Source organism: Trachypithecus francoisi, unplaced genomic scaffold (assembly GCF_009764315.1).
Source record: "Trachypithecus francoisi isolate TF-2019V2 unplaced genomic scaffold, Tfra_2.0 Lachesis_group5, whole genome shotgun sequence".
Lineage (NCBI taxonomy): Eukaryota > Metazoa > Chordata > Mammalia > Primates > Cercopithecidae > Trachypithecus > Trachypithecus francoisi.
Window position 1 is genome coordinate 30,666,994 of NW_022681470.1, and position 25,135 is coordinate 30,692,128.

Genomic DNA, 25,135 nt, shown 5'->3' on the forward strand with positions numbered 1-25,135 from the left:
AAAAAACTAATGTTTGAAATTTGTGTCTTTCATCTGAAGCAGTTACTCCATTAATAGTAAAGATGCCTCTGAAAAGTCAGTGAACCAGGATAGTGCTGTTGCACCACTGAGGGTGCTAGACTGGCTTTGTGCATCTTATTTCCTAAGAAAATCAGTTTTTATTATGACCTTAATTATAAATACCTATATATAGGAGTAGGATTTTCTCTCACCGAACCCTACTTTAATCATTATCACTTAAGTGTAAACCACCACCTCCCCCTCTTTTCCTTTACTGAAAAAAAATGCACTTTAATTCCTAAGGAGAGTGGCTGTTCCTGGCCCTGAAGCCAGATTACTTCAGGAGGAGAGTTAAGGAGGGAGAACTCTTGCCAGACCCTGTGAAATTAATCACATTTCTTAATGTAAACACACAAGTAATAGCATCCACTTTTAAGTGGCCCCCACTCCATGCCAAAGGGGAAAAGAACCACCAAATCGAAAAAGATTTCTAAGTACCTGTCCTGATTTTGGAAGTTTCACTGAGGAAAAACTACCTAAGATTATTTTCACAGCTACCAATTTGTCAGAAACTTTGTTGGTGTTTTGTGGGAGGCTGAGATTTTTTAAATTAAAAATCAAGTGAAAACACAAAGATCTAAAATGTCCTGATTTGTGTCATTTCTAAGTATCAGATTTGTTCTCCCTTCATTTGACAGATGTTCTCAGTCTCTCCTCCTGTAAGATTCTGTCCTTCCCCTGATGACAAGCCAATAGTTCTTGGTGGGGTTGCATGTCTCCTAGAGCCCCAGGACCCCTGTCGTGTCGGGGAAGGGGGGAGGGCAGGAGGGTGGGCAGAGACTCGGGTTGGGGGAGGGAGATTCAAAGAAAGAGTGAAAATATGGGTTTATATAAACATATTTAAAGCAGTTTAGCAAAAGCTTTCTCGTTGAACAGCTTTAAGAACAATGTGAATGAAATCTTAGCAACTTGGTTAGTAATCTGAAAAGTCTATTAATGTATACTTGAAATTCTGTTTGTATAAAAATGCATTTTCCTCTTTATTTTAACACTGTGTAAAAGAACATTATGCATGTGAGTGGTTTGAGAATTAAATGGTTTAATACTCAGATTTGAATCTGTCTTTTCCATATATAGAAACAGTTTGTTTACATTTGTTTTTATTGATATTTTTTAGTGTCGTGGAAATCCTGAGAATTCACTCTCCCATCCCTTTCTGGCTGTCTACCATCTTTCATCGCTGTCTCCCTCATTTTCTTGATCCAGATGTGGTTACTGGGCAAAGAACAACTTGAAGGCATCATTTTACCAAATGCCCCAATAGCATGTTTCCCCTTTCCTTGTCTTCATTTCAGATGCAGAGTCCATTTATAATGTGAGATGGGAGTAGTTGTATTTATTTTTACTTCTATTCACAAACCAAAATAGGAAGAGGTACAAAGAATAAGAACAGTTTAGCTCACACAAGGGTTGGCTACTCTGCCCATGAAGATAATAGTGTTCAGAGGAACTTCTCTTATAAAAACCAGGAAAGGCCTGTTGGCCTTGAAGGTCACCCTGTTGGGGTTTAGCGAACGGCCAGCAATCCCAATGGCGGTACTTGCAGCTGCTTCACTGCCTTCTTCATTTACCTGCAGGTCACATGGGAAATAAAACTACATTATCTACTCTGCCGTTCATTATTGGCAGGTAAATCATCCACAGACACAGCATTTCCTCAAATGCTTTTGTTTTCCAGTAAAAAAGTACATTTGGGTCAGGTTGGATTCCCTCCAGAATCCTACTTCGACTCATTCTTTCATGCAGATAATGTAAGGTACTTGTGTTTGTCCAAGCCTTGTGCTAGGTAATAAGTGTAAGAGTTCCATTAAGGTAACCCAGAAATCTGAATGTACACAGGTTATCACATTTCTGGCTGGTACCATTGTAAATGGTTTTACAGCAGATTTTTTTGTACCAGGTCTAGAGGGAAACACCTTCAGAAAATTTTGCCTCAGGACCCAGAATATCACTAGAACTCTGTTTCTGCTCTTTTTTTTTTTTTTTTTTTTTTTTTTTTGAGATGGAGTCTCGCTCTGCCACCCAGGCTGGAGTGCAGTGGCCAGATCTCAGCTCATTGCAAGCTCCACCTCCCGGGTTTACGCCATTCTCCTGCCTCAGCCTCCCGAGTAGCTGGGACTACAGGCGCCCGCCACGTCGCCCGGCTAGTTTTTTGTATTTTTTAGTAGAGACAGGGTTTCACCGTGTTAGCCAGGATGGTCTCGATCTCCTGACCTCGTGATCCGCCCGTCTCAGCCTCCCAAAGTGCTGGGATTACAGGCTTGAGCCACCGCGCCCGGCCTGTTTCTGCTCTTAATGAAAGCACATGATTAACCAGCTGCCTGGGTTTTCTGGAGCTAGTTATAATGATGTCTTCTCCTTCCCTCTCACTCTTCCTTCCCCTTCCTTTGTTCCTCCCTTCCTTACCTTCTCTCTCCCAATAGTATCTATTTCATGCTCATTCCAGGACTAAGTTTATTAGCAGACTAGAGTGTTTGCATGACCAGGATCCTTTTATTCAACTCGGGTCTGGTTTTTAATGGCTTCTCAGATCTACAATTAGTTGGGGTCCTGTTTATTAAGGGTTCCCAAGGTTTTCAAAGAAAACGGCTTTGTTGTAAGAACCACAGAAAAATCTTACATCATTGTGTACTGGGCTCAGGTGGATAAAATGAATCCAGACCTCTGCTTCTTCCTAATAGTAACTCAAACCCCTCGAGGTCTGAGTTGACCACTTCTAATTGGAGTCCTTACAAGGGGATATTCAATGAGAGTTAAAACCCTGAGGACTCAATTTCCCTTGCAGTCTTCCTTTCTTTCTTCCAAAAATCCATATGAAAGAGGGTGTGAGCAGTGTCATCTTAACTTCCAAAACCATTAATGCAGCACTGGTAAAATCCCTTGTTCTGATCTCAATACCTCTACTCTTGCTATTGTCTTAAAGGTCGTTGACATTCATTGTCTTATAGATTATATCCCCACAATGAGGATTTTTGCACGTAGACTTTCTGTTCACCCCAACTCCTGCTATTATTTGAGACAATTAAATTATCTCAGTAGGCTGGGCACGGTGGCCCATGCCTGTAATCCCAGCACTTTGGGAGGCCGAGTCAGGTGGATCACTTGAGGTCAGGAGTTTGAGACCATTGAACCCAGGAGGCGGAGGTTGCAGTGAACTGAGATCATGCCACTGCACTCCAGCCTGGGCGACAGAGCAAGACTCCATCTCAATGAAAAAAAAGAAAAAAAAAAATCTCAGTAGGAGACCCATTCAACACCGTAGCCTCCCATTTCTTTCATCTCCTCACACCTAATGAGCATTACCACGTAAGCAAACCTGTCCATGGCTACACCCTGGACTTGCCATCTCAGAACTGCTCTACCTTTGAAATTATATTAATAGCATCCTTTTCTCAGACTATAACCTTGTGTTCTTTCAAGTTATCACATTTCCTCACTCCCATTAAAATTCCACTTTCCTCTGAACCAGGCATTTCCTACTGAGCTTGATCCCTGGATCTATATTTGCTAGCACCATCCTCTGAAACCTTTCTTTTCGACTACAACCTTCATTCTTTTCGATTTCTTCAATTCTAGGAACTTCTCTACCATCGTCCCATCTCCTTTCCCTCACAGCCTGGCTCCCACAAAGAATAGTCTATACCAGTGGTTCCCAAATCTCATTGTGCATAAGAATCCCCTGAGGAGTTTAGTACGTACACGGATTCTCAGGGCCCATCCCAGAATCTCCAAAGATAAAGCTCCCCAGATGACTGCTGCTGTTGGTCCATAGTTTAGTGTTTGCTTGAGAACAACTAGAACCAGAAGTTCCACAGGCTGTACACAGCTATTACTCTAACACAGGGTTCCACGCACACCTCAGCTGGGGAACACTAGGTTAAGTGATATTCAACCGTTTTCTTTACTGTGGAACTTCTCAGACCTCAGCATGCCAGTGTGTACTGTTCATCTCTCACGAGAGGATATACATTTATTTGACCACCTTTTCATTTCCTCCAGTGTAGTCTAGTGCTCTAGTTGTCTGGAGCACACTTTAAGACACTGATGCACACTCACCAGCTTCCCTTTCTTACCTTCCGTTTGCTCTTCATCCATTACCATTCGGCATGTGGCCACACTATTTTGTCATCAGGGAAAGGTAAACTATGGGCAGTCTCCAAACTTTTTTTTTTTTTTTAAGACTTTTTGGTAGAGACAAGGTCTACTATGTTGTCCAGATTGGTTGCGAACTCCTGGGCTCAAGTGATCCTTCCATCTCACCCTCCCAAGGTACTGGGGTTACAGGTGTGAACCACCATGCCCAGTCCTGGAGTCTTCTTACTAGATGCTATCCATTTTCTTAAAACTTCTCCCTGGGTTGGCTGGGTGCAGTGGTTCATGCTTGTAATCCCAGCACTTTGGGGGTGCCAAGGAGGTGGATCACCTGAGGTCGGGAGTTCAAGACCTGCCTGACCAACATGGAGAAACCCTGTCTCTACTAAAAATACAAAAATTAGCCGGGCATGGTGATGCGTGCCTGTCATCCCAGCTACTCAGGAGGCTGAGGCAGGAGAATCGCTTGAACCGGGAGGCAGAAGTTGCAGTGAGCTCTCGCGCCATTGCACTCTAGCCTGGGCAAAGAGCGAACGAAGCTCCGTCTCAAAAAAAAAAAAACCTTCTCCCTGGGTTTCTGCGACCCCATACTCTTCTGGTTCTCCTCATCCTGTAAATTCCTTCTTGATGGCCTTTGCTGGCTTCTTTTCCTATATCACCCTCCTAAATATTTGTGTTCCCGCTTGACCTGCTGCAGAAGAGGTAGTGGGAGGGAAGGCAGAACAATCTCACCATGAGGGTTTCGGGGAGGGCTGTATTATAGCAGGCCTTGTGGAGGACTTTTGCAGGCCTTAACACTGGAAACAGGCCTTTTCCACATGTGTGTTCTGTTGTTCATGCATCTCCTGTCTGTACCCTAAGAGCTAGTGGAGCAAGAACTCCAGAGTTAGAAATCACATGAAATACTGAATAATAAAGTGGCAGAAAAGTAGCATAGGAAGAGAGAGTTGGGAGGTGTACTCACCTCAAGAAATGCCTTATGGAATGCATCTGAGACATAGAGGTCATCCCGGCCTTCTGCAACAATACCTGGAAGGAAGACCGGAGAAGGCTTTGTGAGATGGGAGAAAGTTGGCTTCAACTCACAGATGGGAATTCAGTTTGAATTAAGAGATCCTTTGGGGCTTTTTGAAACATAAGAAGAAATCCTAAATCTTCACCTAATCATACTCTCACAATGAATATGTGTTAAAAATAATAAAGTACTTTGGGGGCCGAGTGCAGTGGCTCACACCTGTAATCCCATTACTTTGGGAGGCCAAGGTGTACAGATCACCTGCGGTCAAGAGTTTGAGACACTCTGACTAGTATGGTGAAACCTGTCTCTACCATGAAAATACAAAAATTAGCCAGGTGTGGTGGCGAATACCTGTAATCCCAGCTACTTGGGAGACTGAGGCAGGAGAATCGCTTGAATTTGGGAGGCGGAGGTTGCAGTGAGCCAAGATCGCGCCACTGCACTCCAGCCTGGACAACAAGAGCAAAACTCCATCTCAAAAAACAATAATAATAATAATAATAATAAATTACTTTGGGCTTGTTCAGCGTGGCTCCTGATAATTCATTCTCAGGCTTCAGCTCTTTGTGGGAGAGAGAAAGGGCAAGACTCTGTTCTTACAGAAAAAAACTCACTCCATCCAGACAGAACATCTTTCTTTCCAGTCTGGCAACATTTTTAGTTTTCTAAACTAGCTTAAAGAGAGCCCAATAGCGTAGTGACTCACAGCTGTAATCATAGCACTTTGGGAGGCCGAGGCGGGTAGATCACCTGAGGTTAGGAGTTCAAGACCAGCCTGGCCATCATGGTGAAACCCCATCTCTACTAAAAATACAAAAATTAGCCGGGCATGGTGGCAGGCGCCTGTAATCCCAGCTCCTTGGGAGGCTGAGGCAGGAGAATCACTTGAACCCAGGAGGCGGAGGTTGCAGTGAGCTGAGATTACACCACTGCACTCCAGCCTGGGGGACAAGAGGGAGGCTTCATCTCAAAAAAAAAAAAAAAAAAAAAAGCCCTATAAAGATAAATCTAATTACTTAACATCAGAAGCTTATTATATTATATTATTTATTTACTTAGCGATAGGGCCTCACTCTGTTGCTCAGGCTGGAAAGCAGTGGTGACTACAGCGTTGACCTCCCAGGCTCAGGCAATCCTCCCAGCTCCACCTCCCAAGAAGCTAGGACTGCAGGTGTGCACCACCATGCCTGGATAATTTTTTTTATTTTTTGTGGAGACCATCCTCACTATGTTGTCCAGGCTGGTCTCAAACTCGTGGGCTTAGACAATCCTCCCACCTCGGCCTCCCAAAGTGCTGGGATTACAGGTGTGAGCCACCGTGGCCAGCCAACTTCTTTAAAAGATACTTTAATGCGCAGGGCGCAGTGGCTAACGCCTGTAATCCCAGCACTTTGGGAAGCCGAGGCAGGTGGATCACAAGGTCAAGAGTTCAAGACCATCCTAGCCAACATGGTGAAACCCCGTCTCTACTAAGAACACAGAAATTAGCCAGGCATGGTGGCACATGCCTGTAATCCCAGCTACTCAGGAGGCTGAGGCATGAGAATTGCTTGAACCCGGGAGGCACAGGTTGTAGTGAGCCGAGATCACACTGCTGCACTCCAGCCTGGGCAACAGAGTGAGACTCTGTCTCAAATAATAATAATAATAATAATAATAATAATAATAATAATCGTCAGTGAGGCCTGTGTAATGGGAACCAAATTTCCCCAGCTCTTAATATCTGTGTCTTTGCTCTGAATTCCAATGCCCTTTCAAATTCCTCTCCACCTGGTCCCGTCTCCTGTACCTGATACAGACTCACAGGGCACCAGTGATGGCTGGGCCCATGGAGATCCAAGAACGAACTTCCCTTTTACAGAAGAGGAAACGGAGACCTCAAAAGGAAAAGAGATGTCCACAAGTTAGCAGTAGAAACTAGGATCAGAATCCAGGAGTCCTGACTTGTTGCTCCTTTCTATTCTTTCTCCAACTCTTCCACCTTGGTCAGACTACCTTGTGGGTAGAGCAGGGAAGAAACTCCTTCCTAGACAAACCTGGGAGTTTGGACTTTTCAGGGCTGAACAGATCGACAAGGCCCATGTCTTGCAGCTGCTCTTTCAAACTGAAGCCGTCCTCAATGCGGAAGCGGGGCATGTGGACCACCAGCATCACCTCCTCCAACTCATCCAACCACTCCTGCAGCACCTCTGGGGTGAGTTCCTGCTCCACCTTGGTCAGGCTCTTCTCAGGCTTGGGCAGGATGAGCACCATGGTGATGTCATCACCCTTGAAGGGCAACTCAAGCACCTGGGTGCCTTCAGCCACGCGCCGATAACGGAACTTGGCTTCCTGGTACATCATAGACGCTGAACACGACTCTCCATCAGCCTTGTAGAACGGTTCCATCCTTGTGTTTTCAGGGCTAAACTTTGACTTCCACAGGCCCTGGAAGAGAATCACAAAGTGAGAACAAAAACCTTCATAGGAGGATATTTATTGACACAAGACATATTCATATTATAGTGTTACATTAATATATAATTATTTGGAAACAAGACTGGAGGAATATGCACAAAAAGGTTAATAATGACTGTATCAGAATGATGGAATTATGAGTAGGTTTTTCTCTGTGTACTTTTCTGTATTTCCCCAGATTTTCAGCAGTGAGTGTTTGCTTTTATAATCAGAAAAATAAAACCAAAACCAAGAACAATCTACAGGCCTCTCTGCAGGTCTCTTCTTGAGTTTAAATCTAATTGCCTTGTGCTGTCTGCCTTCCACCATCCTCTTTTCTTTTCTTTTTTTTTTTTGAGACGGAGTTTTGCTCTAGTCGCCCAGGCTGGAGTGCAATGGCACAATCTCGGCTCACTGCAACCTCCGCCTCAGGGTTCAAGCAATTCTCCTGCCTCAGCCTCCCAAGTTGCTGGGATTACAGGCATCTGCCATCACGCCCGGCTAACTTTTTGTATTTTTAGTAGAAATAGGATTTCGCCATGTTGGTCAGGCTGGTCTCAAACTCCTGACCTCAGGTGATCCACCCTCCTTGGCACCCCCAAAGTGCTGGGATTACAGGCCTGAACCACTGCGCCTGGCCCCACCCACCTCTTTTCTAAAGGCCAACCTCCAAAGTCCTGGGCTCTGCCAGACACAGACACAGGTAACAGAGGATAAGCCCTGACTGACTTCCTTTCAAACTGGGAAGGACCCTGAGATAGAAGACAGACTTTTGAAAATTACCATTCTTTATCACTTTCTAGCTCTGCAATTTGGGGACAAGCCATTTAACTCTTCTTCTTTTTTGGGTGGGGGGACAGGGTCTCAATCTGTGCCCCATGTTGGAGTGATGCAATGGCAAGCTCATGGCTCACTGCAGCCTCAACCTCCCAGGCTCAAGCTATCCTTCCACCTCAGCCTCCCAGGTGGCTAGGACTACAGGTGTGTGTAACCATGCCCAGCTAACTTTTTTAGTTTTTGTAAAGACGGGATCTCCCCGTGCTGCCCACGCTGATCTTGAGCTTCTGTGTTTGAGTGATCCTCCTGCTTCAGTTTCCCAAAGTGCTGGGATCACAAGTGTGAGTCATCATGCCTGGCCCATTTAACTCTTCTGAGTAGTGGTTTCTTGTCTGTAAAACTAGGAGCTGGTGATAGCTAATATTTATAGAATATGCTTACTGCCTGCCAGGCACTTTTCTAAGCATTTAACTTACACCTTATTTACATGCAGTAACTACCTCAGTATCCCTATGTGGTAGATGTATCATTATTACCACATTATAGATGCAGAAATTGGAGCATAGAAAGATCTCGGGTAACTCACCCAAGTTCACATGGTCAGAAATGGAAGAGTCAGTATTTAAAATTAAGTAATCTGTCCGAGTGGCCCAGGTTTCATTTGTGATGTGAGAATCAGGAGGGCTAATAAATGTCAAATTCTTCTGCAAACTGTAACGGGCAAATTCACATGGTGGAAATACAGTCTGCTCTATCCTTGGAGAGGGGAAAACCGTAAGAAACAGAGCGACTGACAGCAGCAGCAACTGGCTAATCCTCTGGGCCCTGTGGGAGGGAATAATGTACCGGGAGGCACATCCCAGGATGGGCAAAGTATGCCACAATTCTACCCGCCTTAAACTGGTGGCCTCCTGAGTGTCAGCGGTCTGCTTATTCCCACTCCCCTCTTCCTTTTCCTTCCCAAATGTAATCAAGTTGACACAGTCTTCAGAACACTACTCTGAGGAAAACAAGGCCTGCATCGGTAAATAATAGCACCTCCCCTAAGTCTGAGGTGAGCCTGTCACCTAGAAGCTCAGAAGATTTAAGCTAAACCTGGATTTTACAGGAAAACATTTTTTTTTTTTTTTTTTTTTTTGAGACGGAGTCTCACTCTGTCGCCCAGGCTGGAGTGCAGTGGCCCGATCTCAGCTCACTGCAAGCTCCGCCTCCCAGGTTCACGCCATTCTCCTGCCTCAGCCTCCCGAGTAGCTGGGACTACAGGCAAGAAAACATTTTTTAAAAAGATAAAATAGGCCAGGCGCAGTGGCTCACGCCTGTAATCCCAGCACTTTGGGAGGCCAAGGCAGGCCGATCATCTGAGGTCAGAAGTTCGAGACCAGCCTGGCCAACATGGTGAAACCCCATCTCTACTAAAAATACAAAAATTAGCTGGGCATGGCGGTGTGCGCCTGTAATCCCAGCTACTTGGGAGGCTGAGGCAGGAGAATTGCTTGAACTTGGGAGGCGGAGGTTGCAGTGAGCCGATTGCACCATTGCACTCTAGCCTGGGCGGCAAGAGCAAGACTCCGTCTCAAAACAAAAAACAAAAGATAAAATATATAAAAATAAATTTTAAAAACTAAAATTTAGGCAAAGGGAACTTTGACTCATTATAGAAGCTGCTCCAGGTGATGGGAAAAAAATTGCAGCGCTGAAGATCGTGAACACATTGACTCTGTCATTTCATTCCAGTTTTCAAAATGGAGTTAACTGGACAGCAGAATCACATATATATGAGAGTTTGTCACTGCACACACCTTGCAGTGGGACATGATGGGTTTGTTTGCGTGCCCACTCTGCCGTCAGCCTGGGGACACTACCACACGTCCCTGGACGGCAGTCCAGCAGCCATGGTTCAAACGGTTCTGGGCTCTCAGCAAATGTTTATGTCTGCCCAGACCATGCATGGACCATTTCTCAGAAAGGATCTACCTACACATGCCCAGTAGTGTTAAAGAGGGTAAGCTGGCCGCGTGTGGTGGTTCATGCCTGTAATCCCAGCACTTTGGGAGGCCACGGCAGAAGGATTGCTTGAGCCCACGAGTTCAAGACCAACCTGGGCTGTGGCATACAAAAAAATCAAAAACTTCACCTCCCATGGTGGCATGCACCTGTCGGGAGGCCAAGGTGGGAGGATCATTGGGATGGCTGGGATCACTGGGAGGTCAAGGCTGCAGTGAGCTGTGATTGTGCCACTGCACTCCAGCCTGGGTGACAGAGTGGGATTCCGTATTTAAACAATAAATAAAATAAAATAAAATTAAATGGAGGCGAGGAGGAAATAAGTCAGGGACAAGGAGGCAGAAGCAGGCGCTTTGGAGAAGTTGGTTCAGCTCTCTGCCTTCTACTGTCGGAATCTGTTCATGTAGTCCTTAGGCTTTTTTTGCCCATTTGGATTGACCTGCCCTGCTGACCTGTGTAGCTTTAGGCAGTCCATTTGCCCTCTCAGGGCTTCGCTCTCACCATTTAAAAAACAAAAGGGCGGGAGCGGGGGCAGGCGCGGTGGCTCACGTCTGTAATCCCAGCACTTTGGGAGGCCGAGGAGGGCAGATCACAAGGTCAGAAGATCGAGACCATCCTGGCTAACACGGAGAAACCCCTTCTCTACTAAAAAAAAAATACAAAAAAATAGCCAGGCGCGGTGGCGGGCGCCTGTAGTCCCAGCTGCTTGGGAGGCTGAGCCAGGAGAATGGTGGGAACCTGGGAGGCGGAGCTTGCAGTGAGCCAAGATGCGCGTTTCAAAAAAAAAAAAAAAAGGGCCGGGCGCGGTGGCTCAAGCCTGTAACCCCAGCACTTTGGGAGGCCGAGATGGGCGGATCACGAGGTCAGGAGATGGAGACCATCCTGGCTAACACTGTGAAACCCCGTCTCTACTAAAAATACAAAAAACTAGCCGGGCGAGGTGGCGGGCGCCTGTAGTCCCAGCTACTCGGGAGGCGGAGCTTGCAGTGAGCTGAGATCCGTCCACTGCACTCCAGCCCGGGCGACAGAGTGAGACTCCGTCTCAAAAAAAAAAAAAAAAAAGCTGGGGGTAAGCTGAAGAGCAAGAGGAAGTCCCCAGGGTCTCTCCAGGGTCATTCTGAGTACCTTGAAGTAAATGGTGTTAACCAGCACCAGAACAGTGAGCTCGTTGATGGCTTCCGGGGGAATGACATCGGTGATTCGGCCTTCGGTCTTATTGGACACCCATTTGTTGATGGCCGCTCTGGATTGCTCTGCATTTTCCTGAGGAGAACAGAAAATAAACCTACTCACCTGTGCTATTCAATTGGCTTCCCCATTTTCCCAGGCAGCGTTTTATTTTTCTCACCATCCCTCTGCCCTTTCCCACCATTTGATTAAGAAGCCATGGCTCGAATCCAAATTGGGGAAACCTCACATATCTAATGTAGTTCCATGAATCTTTCCTGTAGTTAATAAATATTATCAGAAGAAAAAGAACAAAAAGAAATAGGAAGAAATCAAGGAAAAGAAGGAAGACGAAAACAGTCTGGGAAAAATAAGATAAAATATTATTTTCTCTGACTTTGGAAAACCTGAACTCACAAAAGTAGAGTTTCCAAGGCATGTTCCAGGGAAAGCAATGAATGATTGCAGGTTATATGGGGTTGGCAGGTTATATGGAGGAGAGAAATGCCCGTGCAGTCAAATACATTTGAGGAATGCTGATTGAATAAAGCCAACAGATTTCTTTGTTGAGGAGTTTCTCAGAACCTTCATAGGCCCATGTTCTTCATGAATCTCCAAGAGGAGAATATAACATGCATCATGTACCAACTTTATTTGACCATGATAACTGTTCAAATTAAGTAAGATATCTTGTAGGACTGGCACCTTCAAAACACCCTCTGGTATATATTTGAAGTTGGTGGATGGAATGAAGAATTGATTATTTATTCACGTTTTCCTGGGCAGTCACTACAAGCTAAGCATGGATACCATTGATTTCTCAGGTTTCAAGTAAGAATAACTATTCCAGGGGTTCTGACTTGTAGTCATCCCTCCAACAGTCTTCAGCAGCAAAGCAGTGTGAATTTGGATGCTGTTTCTCCACCTCCTCAATCTCTGAGTGGAGAGGAAGAACTCGGAGGTCAGGGGTAACATCTGCAACTCACCTTGAAGTCCAGGGGCTGGAGCTTGGCTCCATATACCAACTCACTGATGTCCTGGTAGGTCTCATTGAAGGTAAGGGATTTGTCTCCAAAAAGGCGATTGGCTGATACTAACTTGGAGGATTTGTTGGCTTTTCGATAGAGTCGGCAGTTCAGTTTGGCAAAGAAGAAGTGGATCTGATCAGATGTTTTCTCAGATATGGTGTCAAACTTAAATACCTACAGAAGTCAAAAAAAATGGTGGTGAGTTTGGTTGGCAGCCTGGCTAACATGGGTGGTGAGCACAGGCTGGTCAGTCTCTGACTAATAGCCACCTCAGTTGTGAACTCCTTCAAGCACAGTACCTGGGACAGCATAAATGCTCAACTCTTGTGTTCTGATGAATAAAGGGATAAAAGAAGAATGAAGGGTAGGAAGGATAAAGGGAAAAAGAGAGACTAGGTCACCACTAAAGTCTCTAAAGCGCTCTAGATCAACACACAGATGTTTTCTTGCTGGAATGGGAAAAGTCTTCTTGGTGATTCTGGACAGAGAATGAATCAGGACAGTGTCCTTTCTTGTAGCAAACACTTTTGTGGCATCTCCTGGGGCCAGCTGCTCATGGAGGCTCTGGGATACTGGTGGTAGGGGTGAAAAAGGAAGAGTGAATCTACCAGCAAGGGATTAAACAGGCCCAGAATCCAAGAGTCTCAGGGTTGAAAACGACTTAGAAGTCATCCATGCTTTGAAGATGGAATCCCCCAGTGCCCACCTTCACCATCCGCAAGGCAAATGGGTGAGGCTGTTCCCCTCCTGCCCTTCCCGTGCTCTCTCCTCAGGCTACAAAAGGCCTTTTGGTTTTATCTGTTCTCTGCCTTTGGTTTTCCTGATTTTGTTCCAACAGGCACTTTTTTTTGTGGGGGGGATTATGCTTTTGATCAAAAGCTTGGTGCTGAATTTCTCTTTTCTCCAGAGAGATTCAGTCTCAGCCTGCTTTCGAACACATGGCGTTTGTGTAGAGGGGAGGACCCAAGGAACATGCGTGGTTTGGAAGCAGTGTTCTGTTCTTCTTGTAGGAAGGGTTACATTTAAGATCTTACTTGGGGACAGAGACATGAGGGATATGGAAGTGCTTTGAGACCAGTACCAATATATACAAAAATGACTGAAGGGCCCAGAGAAGGCAGTACTAAGTGTCTTAAGGGTTTTTAAACCTACAGTTTCTTTCGGGGAGTGAAGACTTGGGTTAACTCATCCCAGAGCCCTGAGCAAAGGTGATGAAGTTCCATGGAAACTGACCACTAGAATAGAAGGAACCCTTCTAAAACCCACAGACTTCAGTGTCCAAGGTCCAAATAAGCACTCTATACCATCTTGAAGGGACTCATGCCTCCCTATTGATGAACTCTGCCTCCAAAGTGTGATCCAACCTGAAGAAAGACTGTCAGGCAGCCAAGCCAAGGACAGATTAAAGATCTAGGGTTTCCATCCATGACTTATCATAGCCCCAGAGGCCGATAGTGATCAATCAATCCATGACGCTTCATCTTATCATGCCCTACTTCCCTCCCAGAAAAGGCAGTGGGAAAAAGGGGGTGGGAACTAAGTCACTGAGCTGAAATGATCCATACTTCCCAGAGCCAGAAAACACTCTCACGTCCTTGAGGCTTCTCTTGACTTTCCTGGGCCCCTGGTCTCAATATACCATCCTAGGCTGGGTGTGGTGGCTCCCACCTGTAACCCCAGCACTTTGGGAGGCCAAGGCGGGCAGATCACTTGAAGTCAAGAGTTTGAGGCCGGGCGCAGTGGCTCATGCCTATAATCGCAGCACTATGGGAGGCCGAGGCAGATGAATCACGAGGTCAGAAGTTCAAGACCAGCCTGGCCAACATGGTGAAACCCTGTCTGTACTAAAAATACAAAATGGTGCCAGGTGCCTATAATCTCAGCTACTCAGGAGGCTGAGGCAGAGAATTGCTTGAACCCGGGAGGTGGAGGTTGCAGTGAGCCGAGATTGTGCCACTGCACCCCAGCCTAGGTGACAAAGCGAGACTCCGTCTCAAAAAAAAAAAAAAAAAAAAAGAGTTTGAGACCAGCCTGGCCAACATGGTGAAACCCCATCTCTACTAAAAATACAAAAATTAGCTGGGCGTGGTGGCGTGTGCCTGTAATCCCAGCTACTCAGGAGGCTGAGGTGGGAGAATTGCTTGAACCCGGGAGGCGGAGATTGCAGTGAGTCGAGACTGCACCACTGCACTCCAGCCTGGGCAATAGAGTGAGACTCCATCTCAAAAAAATAATAATACTCATAAAAATATCCTAGAATTTTTTTCCAAAAGAGCCCATATGCCTGATGTCACCAGATGGAAAAGCTCCTGTTCTTCTGCCAGAGGAGGGACTGGCACAACACATTGCCTGGCACAGAGGAAGTGCTGAATGATAAGTAAATAATGATCAAATTAATGAGTAAACATATAGATGAAAAAATTACTAAAGAGAGAAGTTGAAAGAGATAGAAGCCCTCCCCCATTGCAAGGTCGCTCAAAAGAGGAAACCAGGATTTAAAAAGCAGATATCCAGGTGGTAATTCCTTGGCTAATTTTTTAAAAAATGGTTTTCAAAGGGAATTATAACACATGAAGTAGTGATTCAAAGGGAATCGTAATGCATAAAGAGAGCTCTTAGTGGCCTGCAGTGTTGGTTGAGGAGTCACTGGACTTGGACCTATGCAAGCCCCAAAGGTGCTCCTAGCAAGGTGGCTGGGCAGAAGACCTTTGGGTCGTACCTCCATCAGTTGCTTGAGGGTGTCATTACAGGCACCCAGCTTGGTCATAGCAAAAGCTGTGGAGACACTCAGGGGTGACAGGAAAATGTTATCCTTGTCATTCTTGGAATCTGCCAGGTGCTGATAGAAAGTGGTAGCAAAGCGGGAATTGGCCTTGGACAGTTCCCAGACGCGCCGGTTGGTGGCCTCGGGGATCTTCTGTTCTGGGCCCTCATCCTCAGTTGCCTTCTTCTCCGGGGAGCGGTAAATGCACATGGGATTCATGGGAACGTCCCGTGGCTTGGCTGTGCAGATGTCCACAGGGCTCCCGTGACAGGTCACACAGTCCCAGAGGCCAATGAGCAGCAAGGACAGAAGATAAACCTTCCTGCAAGGGGGCAAAATGCCAAGTTAAGCTAGGCTGCAACCCCTAGCCCCACTGCCCACCACAGGGTTGCCTCAGTAAAGCAGAGGATTCCAGCCCACCTGGTGTGGCCAAGAGAAGGGCTAAAGTCTTTGAACCAAGTACAAGGGCCCAGGCTGAACCTAGAACAGGTTCAGTCCTAAACTTCTTGCCAGGGGATAGTTCAGTTGCCTGGACATGGTCATGTTGGAATTAGAATCAACTGATGGCTATTTGAAGTATTATGTGCTCAATTTCCCCATGCTGGGAGAAAAAAGAATGCGAAGCTTCCTGTTTGTGACATGGAACATGCGTGCCTAAAAAATCGGCTGGGAACTTTAGTGCCCAGTGAAGAGTCAGGACGGTAGGGGGAGCCACCTACAGAAACTGTTTGGGGAAGGACTCTGACAGGTGCAACAGAGAGATTTCAGCAACACAAGAGAGGTAAGAGGAAATGGATGGAGCAAAGGCGATATCTGGCCAGGCGCGGTGGCTCACGCCTGTAATCCTAGCACTTTGGGAGGCTGAGGCGGGCAGATCACTTGAGGTTGGGTGTTCAGGATCAGCCTGAACAGCATGGTGAAACCCCATCTCTACTAAAAATACAAAACTTAGCTGGGTGTGGTGGTGCACACCTCTAGTCCCAACCTACTGGGGAGACTGACGCAGGAGACTTGCTTGAACCCAGGAAGCGAAGGTTGCAGTGAGCTGAGATTGCACCACTGCACTCCAACCTGGTGGACAAAGTGAGACTCTGTCTCAAAACAACAACAGCAACAACAAAACAATGGCAACATCTGTGTGCTGAAGATTCCCACATATCTAGCTCCAGCCCTAACCCTTCCACTGAGCTCCAGACTGACTATTTGCTGGACAATTCCACCAGAAACTCCTACAAGTTCTTTAGGGAAACAGGGACAAAGTGACCTGGTAATTAATTCTCCCCGAGGTGCCTGCTCCTCGTGTCCTCCAGCTCAGTGAATGGGATCAGTGAATTCAGTACAGAAACCCGAAAATCACCCTGGATTCCTCTCTCTCTCCTCCTCATTTAGTCAAACCCCAGAGTCAATCAGTTCTGTTTTTTTACTCTTTCACCAGTTATTGCCACTGCTTTAGTTCAGGCTCTCATCCTTTTTTATTGCCTGGAATTTTTAATAGTCTCCAACATGGATTCAATGAAGGTAAACTAAGTTAATTTCACATTTTAAAAAAATGAGGTAGTTGGGACACTGGATGAAGCAAATCAAGAGATGAAGTCTCTTGTAATATTTTTTGTAGATAAGACAAGGGTGGGCTGCCTCCAACTGGTTTAGGGTCCCTGGGTGTACAGAAGGGAATCCGTCTGTGGGTACTGGATCTTTCCATCTTCTCCTGGGAGAGAAAGAGAGGCGCCCAGTGCAGATTCACAGACATGGTCTGCTGGGCAAGCGTGGGGCTGGCTGGAAGCTGGGGCAGCTGAGAGGGACTTGCCTTCTTGCGTGGTCTGAGTCCAGTTCTGCAGCCCTTTCAAGAACAGAGGTGCAAAGCGGGAAAGAAGCAGAGGCACCAAGGGAGATGTGGAAGGCAGGCTGAAGTAGCAGAGAGAGAGAGAGAGAGAGAGAGAGAGGAGAGGACCCTGCCATTCATCTTCCCATCTCCACTGCCTTCGGTTGCCCACTCTGTCCTTCAGCTACATTTGGAAATGCAATTCGAGGCTGAGTGGACCCTGGGAGGGCTATGAAGCACAAATTAAAACCAAGACAGTTGTGCCACCGCCCCATTTCTAGCCTCCTGTGACAACTCAGATGAAGAAAGGAATGTGTGTGGCATTGAGGGAGGGACAGCTCTCACTGTGAGAAAAGGAAGCAGTTTCGGCCCTTTAGTCAAAGGTCGCTGGGATCTTCGGTGGGGGCAGAGTGGAGTGGATCTGAGTGGAAGAAGGAGCAAACGGAGTGAGGAGGTCCTCGTGGGTAACATTTGCTCTCTTCTCGGATGTATGGCAGGCCCTGGGGATTCGCCTTGGAGCATCCCCTGGATTCTGTGAGTGCTGGTGTCCTGCACAGCATCTTTACACCAGGGATGACATCCCCCTTGTTTCTTAGGCTAGGGACCCAAGGTGTGGCTTAGGAAAGGCCTTACCCCAAGAGGGGAGGTGGGAGGGAGGGCGCTTGAAATGACGTCTTCCAAACTGGTCTTTGACTGTAACTACCAGGGAGAGGGCCTGGTCTTCTCAAAGGTGTTAGAGGTCATTCCTGTGAGTCCTTTGGAGGTCAGAAAACCCAGTGAGGGTAGCCAAGGGGAAAGTTCACCCCTCTTACCTTTTTCCAGAGGCTGCGGTTCCTATCACATTGGAATACATGGTCGCTGATCTTCCACAGGGCTGGGCAAGTGGAGATGGTGTGGTCTGAGGCAATCTGTCTGAAAACTGGTTCTTTCCTCTCAATCTCACCGAGGTTCCAGAGGCCAGGGTGCAGCAGGGAGCTGGTCAGGAGGGAGAACTGAGGTCAAAGGCTGATGACCAGTTCCCAGGGTTAAGCAAAGTGTAGAGCCCAGTGTTGTTTAATTAGTAGAGAAGTTTCAAAGTTCAATCAGGCCCAGGGAAAGCCTGAGCCACCTCTCTTGCCCACACTCCCTCAGTCTCCTCCTCAGCTTTATGGAAAAGGAAAAGGAGAGCATGTTCGTACCCTCAAACTTGGTTAGGAAATACCTGACTGAGGAGAAATTTGTCTGCAGGATTTTTTCTTTTTGGTTAACCATATCAGAAGATAGAAATAGCTAATGTCCAAAAACTTCTAGCCCTCTACCTGTAATTCCCTCTCTCATAGTTTTCTTTATGGACAGAGAGAGAGAGAAATATCTAATTAGAGGAGGCGACGAGGGACAAGCTGCTACCTTCAGGCATCTGAGCGCCAAGGTGTCCCTGATGCAGACAAGGAAAATACAGTGGTTACACCTGTGGCCCACAGAGAGACCCATTCCCCAGAGCCCTGAAGTGGTGGGACAGGGACAGAAGAGCAGGGCCTCAGGGTGCATGCCAAGTGTGTTTCTAAGGGGTGTGAGCAGCTGAGAAATACTTAGCAAAACTCTATTGGGGGATCAGGAGACAGAATGTAGGGCAGGTAAAAAACCCACATACAACTGCTGAAATAAAAACAAACTAAATTATATTTATGTGTATTGTTATTTTTATTAGTTATGAGGGAGATTGGGTAAATTCAAACTAACAGAAATAAAGGGCAAGTTTGTTTACATTTCCCTCTTCTGAAATAGCCAAAAGCACCATCACAAGGACTGCAGCTACCAAGTTCACAGGGCGCGTGTGCCTCCTGCTGTGTGATCAAGGATTCCTTGTCATTGTTGTTGCAGTCATAGGCATTTTAGAGAGTTCTTCGTTCATGAGAGAGGACATCTCTCCTGGGCTGAAGCTGTGTCTAAGTTCTTGGCTGATTCAGACCCTGGATCCTTTGAAGCCCTCCATATGCAGTGTGAACAGTTGCCAAGAAATGTCCCAAAGGGCCCCAGAATGCCCAGAGGCTCATCTGTCACCCTAGTTTAAAGACTATTGAAAAGGCTCCTGGTCAACCACTGGAGTTCAACAAACACATGAGTGCTATCTGTGCCAGCAGACACTGTTCTTGGAGCTGGGATTCCATCCAGGGGAGACATGCAGCAATCACATTAAAAATCAGTATTTTGGGCCAAGGGTGGTGGCTCACACATGTAATCCCAGCACTTTGGGAGGCTAAGGTGGGCAGATCACCTGAAGTCAGGAGTTCGAGACCAGCCTGGCCAACCTGGTGAAACCCCGTCTCTACTAAAAATACAAAAATTAGCTGGGCATGGTGGCGGGCACCTGTATTCCCAGCTACTCAGGAGGCTGAGGCAGGAGAATCACTTGACCCCAGGAGGCACAGGTTGCAGTGAGCCGAGATCGCACCATTGCACTCCAACCTGGGTGATAGAACCTCAAAAAAAAAAAAAAAAAATCAGTATTTAAAAAATAAATATGTAACGTGCCAGTCAGATGTTAATAAGGTCCATAGAGGAAACTATAGCAGGGCAAGGGTATATAGGAAGCAGTGGGAGGAAATGGGTAGGGAACCATCTGAGAACATGTGGTAGAAAAGGCCTCCCTTAGGAATCGTTGTTAGGAAACCAGAATGAAATGATGGAGGGGGCCATATGAATATCTTTAGGAAGAGTTGTCCATAGAAGAAATCAGAAATACAAAGACCTTGAGGTTTCAGGACTATGCTGTTGAGACCTATTGTTCCAGCTTATAGGATTTGTGAGGTTTGTGTCTTGCCAAGAAGGTCCTTGGAGGAGGGCAGATGAAGGGCCCTGCAGAAATATAGGTGATTTGGTGAACATCTGCTGGAAAAGATTAGGATGCAGATACTACCAGGTCAAGGAGTTAAGAACTATAACATCAGGGTTTGGGTTTAATTTGTTCATCCAGGCTGGATGCAGTGGCTCACATCTGTAATCCCAGCACTTTGGGAGGCCGAAGCTTGAGGCCAGGAGTTCAAAACCAACTGTGAGACCCCACACAGTGAGACCCCTATCTCCAGAAAATAATAATAATAAGCTGGGCATGGTGGCCTGATTCTGTAGTCCCAGCTACTCAGGAGGCTGAGGTGGGAGGATCGCTTGTGTTTAGAAATTCAGGCTGCAGTGAGCTGTGATCATGCCACTGCACTCCAGCCTTGGTGACAGAGTGAGACCCTGTCTCAAATGTTAAAAATTAAATTATATGTATTTTTTTAAAAGTGTTCTGCCAGGTATGGCGGCTCACACCTGTAATCCCAGCAGTTTGGGAGGCTGAGGTAGGCAGATCACTTGAGGCCGGGGGTTTGAGACCAGCCTGGCCAACACGGTGGAACCCTGTCTCTACTAAAAATACAAAAAAATTAGCTGGGCATGGTGGCATGCACCTGTAATCTCATCTACTTGGGCGGCTGAGGCAAGAGAATCACTTGAACCCGGGAGGTGGAGGTTTCAGTGAGCCGAGATCACGCCACTGCACTCCAGCCTGGATGACAGAGTGAGACTCTACAGGTGTAAGCCACTGTGCCTGGCCCATATTCTTTTCTTCTTCTTCTTCTTCTTTTTTTTTTGAGATGGAGTCTCACTCTGTCACCCAGGCTGGAGTGCGGTGACCTTATCTTAGCCCACTCCAACCTCTGCCTCCCAGGTTCTAGCGATTCTCATGACTCAACCTCCCAAGTAGCTGGGATTACTGGCCCCCGCCACCATGCCTTGCAAACTTTTTTGTATTTTTAGTAGAGATGGGGTTTCACCACGTTGGCCAGGCTGGTCTCAAGCTCCTGACCTCAAGTGATCCATAAGCCTTGGCCTTCCAAAGTGCTGGGATTACAGGCGTGAGCCACTGCGCCCAGCATTATTTTCAAATATAGTACTATTTTAAAATCTCTAAACTTTATTCTAATTTTGTCAATCATCCAGTTAATGTTTTTAGAGACAGGTTGTCACTCTGTTGCCATTAGAGACGGAGGTCTTGCTCTGCTGCCCATGCTGGTCTCAAACTCCTGGCCTCAAGCAATCCTCCCGCCTCAGCCTCTCCACTAGCTGGAATTACAGGCAGGAGCCACCACACCTGGTTATCAAAGCAGTGGTTTTCACCTTCTTTGTTTCAGAATCCTTTTATAGTCTTGCCAAAGAACATCTAAATATTATTATTAAAATAGTTACGTACTAAAATAGTTTTGGCCAGCCTCAGTGGCTCACACTAGTAATCCCAGCATTTTGGGAGGCTGAGGCAAGAGGACTGCTTGAGCCCAGGAGTTCAAGACCAGCCTGGGCAACATGGCTAAACTCCATCTCTATAAAAAAAATACAAAAACTTAGCTGGGCATGGAGGTATGTGCCGGTAATCTCAGCTACCCAGGAGGCTGAGGTGGGAGAATCACTTGAGCCTGGAAGGTTGAGGCTGCAGTGAGCCGTGATGGCACCACCACACTCCAGCCTGGGTGATGGAGTAAGATCCTGTCTCAAAACATAAATAAATAAAATGAAATCGTTTTGACTTCATATACCTACTGACAGGTTTTCTGAATCTCCTAGGGTCCCTGGACCACGCTTTGGGAAGCACTAATTTATAACAAAAAAAAAGAAAGAAAGAAAAGTATTTTTTTTCCTCCTTTCTCTGGGGCAGGAGTGCACATTGCATTTAGTTGTCATGTCTCTGTAGTCTTCTGAGGCGTGGAACAGTTCCACTCATCTATGGCCATACCACCCTGAATGTGCCTGATGTCGTCCGATCTTGGAAGCTAAGCAGGGTCGGTTAGTACTTGGATGGGAATAGTTTCTCTCTTTTTCTTTCATGATTTTGGCTTGTTTGAAGCATATAGGCCAGTTAATTTTGATGAATGTCTCTCAATTTGGTATATCTAAAATTTCTTCAGGATTAGATTCAAGTTATCCTTTTGGGGGCGGGAATACAACAGAGGTAATACTGTGTCTTTCTCAGTGTATTGCATCAGGAGGTACACTAATTTGTCCTACCGCTGGTGATTAACTTGGATTACAGGATTGTGTCTGCCAAGTTTCTCTGCTGCAAAACTACAATATTCCCCCTTTTGTTAAATGTCTTGTGGGAATACTTCACATACTTGAGAGTATGCAAATATATTGTTTTCCATCAAATTTTCACCTGCTAATTTAAGTATGCCTCAATGATCCTTTTGCAAGACTTAAACATTTGTTTTAAATTCATCTTTTATTTTGAGACAGGATCTCACTGTTGCCCCGTCTGGAGTACAGTGGCACCATCACAGCTCCCTGACGTCCTGAACAACCTGGGCTCAAACAATCCTCCCACCTTAGTCTCCCGAGTAGCTGGGACTACAGGTATGTGCTACTGTGTCTGGCTATTTATTTATTTATTTTGAGAGGCATTTTCACTCTTGTTACCCAGGCTAGAGTACAATGATGTAGTCTCGGCTCACTGCAACCTCCACCTCCTGGGTTTAAGAGATTCTCCTGCCTCAGGCTCCCAAGTAGCTGGGATTACAGGCATGCGCCACCATGCCCAGCTAATTTTTGTATTTTTAGTAAAGACGGGATTTCATCATGTTGGCCAGGCTGGTTTTGAATTCCTGGCCTCAGATGACCTGCCTGCCTCAGCCTCCCAAAGTGCTGAGATTATAGGCATGAGCCACCACGCCCAGCCTTATTTATTTATTTTAAAAAACTTTTTGTACAATAAAAAGGTTTTATTTTAAAAACTTTTCGCCATGTTGCCCAGGCTGGTCTCTAACTCCTGAGCTCAAGTAATCTGCCTGCCTTGGCCTCCCAAACTGTTGGGATTACAGGTGTGAGCCACCACATCCAGACCCTGTAAGACTTTCAAAGCACTCCTCCCTCCCTGTGATTTCCATGTTTCTCTAAAAAGGATTATCACAAAAACCATTAGAATTAAAAGAGATTAAGTTAGACAATACACTAGGCTGTGAGGAAACAAGCTGTTTCATCCATTGCTCTTCGGGGTACAAAGTGCCATAACTCTTTGTAGGGAAATGTGGAAACACCAGAATTACACATGCATGTACCCTGTGAATCGGACATTCCACTTCAGGAAATTCATCCTGTAGATACACCTGCATGGGTTTCAACAAGGTTAGCTGTCACAACCTGATTCAGAATAGTGAAAAGTTGGACAGCACTTCCATCTGTAGGATTAAATAAACCAAGGCACATCCCCACAATGGAAGACTGTGCCATTGTGTAAAAGAATGAGGATGCTCTATATGGATGTACTGATGTGGAAGCGTCCTTAAGATAATTATGTGGGGAAAAAGCAAGCTGCAGAAAGTGTTTATAGTATGCTACGCCTTTTGTAACACAAAGTGAGGATGATGGGGTGAGGGGTGGCTAGAGACACAGGTGGGAGTAGACTTATCAATATGTACCATCTCATTTAGTTTTCTAATTTTGAACATGTCAATGTATCACCTATTCAATACGTCTTGACTTTATGACACAAGGATGTCAGTGTTGGATTTACACAGAGGCTTGGGGAGAGAAGAGGAGCAGGGCAGGATGAGGGCAGTGGCAGTACCAAAGAAGAACCTGAGGCAGGCTGAGCGCCTGGCTGGTGACAGGGGAGAAAAGGAGAATGGGTCTGCAGGTGGAAAGAGGTGTTTAGGTGTGCCCTACCTGGGAAAGTAATTTCTAATGGCTGTATAATATTTAATAGTCTATAACTTAACCATTACTTTAGAGTTAGACATTAACTTAGGTCAGACTCTTTAAATCTTTGAACATGATTTATGATCATATAGGTGCCATCTTAATAGGTGCTATTTAAAAACACTAGATACCAGGGTCTATACTAAATGCTTCCCAGGCATTAGCTTATATAATTCTCTCATCAACTCTACCAGAAAGATACTAATTATGCCCAGTTTACAGATGAGAACACTACTATTCACAAGGGTTATTTGCCCCAATTCGCAAAGCTAGCAGAGCTGAGATTCAAACCTCCTTCTGCTTTTCTCAGAGCTCTTGTGTCCCAGCATGATAGATATGAAAGAAATATCCAGGACTTTCCATGTTACAACCCAGTGTCCAATTGCTTTTCATCTGTTTCTCCTCTGGGTAGTCTCTGTCAAACTTGTTCACAATTCCCTCCAAAACCAGTGCCCAGAAATGAACCCAGGGACTACCACCTTTTCCTTTGTATCTATCTATCTATCTATCTATCTATCTATCTATCTATCTATCTAATCTATCTATACATAAAATACATATACAGCCTCCACAGCTGGGACTACAGTATGCTTCACCACACATGGCTAATTTGTTTTTTGTAGAATCAAAATCACTATGTTGCCCAGGCTGCACTCGAACTCCTGGTGTCAAGTGATCTTCCTGCCTTTGCCTCCTCAAGTGCTGGGATTAAAGGTATGAGCCACCACAGTTGGCCGGTCTATCCATATTTTATTTGATGCACATCCCAAATGAGCATACTCACAGCTCAGCCTGGGCATTCGGCACACTCGCTCTTTATTTTTCCATAGGTCAGTCTGTAAGCCACGTGATGAAGATGAGGCTGATCCTAAGCCCTGAAAGTTATCAGCCCAGTTATTCCCTGCCTTGGACCCAGCACATTTGGGAAACTGAGATCCCATGCCCTGGAATGAAAGAAACAGACCTATAATCATGTTTCCCAACCAAGAAGCAATGTGTCTCACTCTGTCCTATCCAACATTGCCATCAGTGGTTTGGAAGAAGACACAGTCAGGAAACAGTCAAGGGGCAATGGGTGCAGCGATCATCTGCCGGATCCCAGGCTGCCTTGCCCTCTCCACTACTCTGCTCCGGCAGGTCTCCCAAGAGTTCTCATTGGTCTCTGGGAGTCTTTACCACCAGCCTAGTCTCTGGTACTCACTGCACACAGCTCTCCTTGGCTTTTATTATACTGTCAAGGTTTGGATGATCCCAGATCCCTT

General features: G+C 46.0%; 1 protein-coding gene across 1 annotated transcript; it reads right to left on the bottom strand.

Moving 5' to 3' along the window:
- Nucleotides 1–1,079: 1,079 nt before the first annotated feature.
- SERPINC1 (serpin family C member 1) lies at nucleotides 1,080–18,166 on the bottom strand. Its single transcript, XM_033196264.1, has 7 exons — nucleotides 17,981–18,166; nucleotides 15,302–15,668; nucleotides 12,541–12,756; nucleotides 11,513–11,650; nucleotides 7,207–7,597; nucleotides 5,117–5,181; nucleotides 1,080–1,631 (listed from the first exon to the last, which is right to left on the bottom strand). Exons 1-7 carry the CDS (start codon nucleotides 18,019–18,021, stop codon nucleotides 1,455–1,457), a joined length of 1,395 nt encoding a protein of 464 aa, XP_033052155.1. The 5' UTR covers nucleotides 18,022–18,166; the 3' UTR covers nucleotides 1,080–1,454.
- Between the last annotated feature and the right edge of the window lie 6,969 nt (nucleotides 18,167–25,135).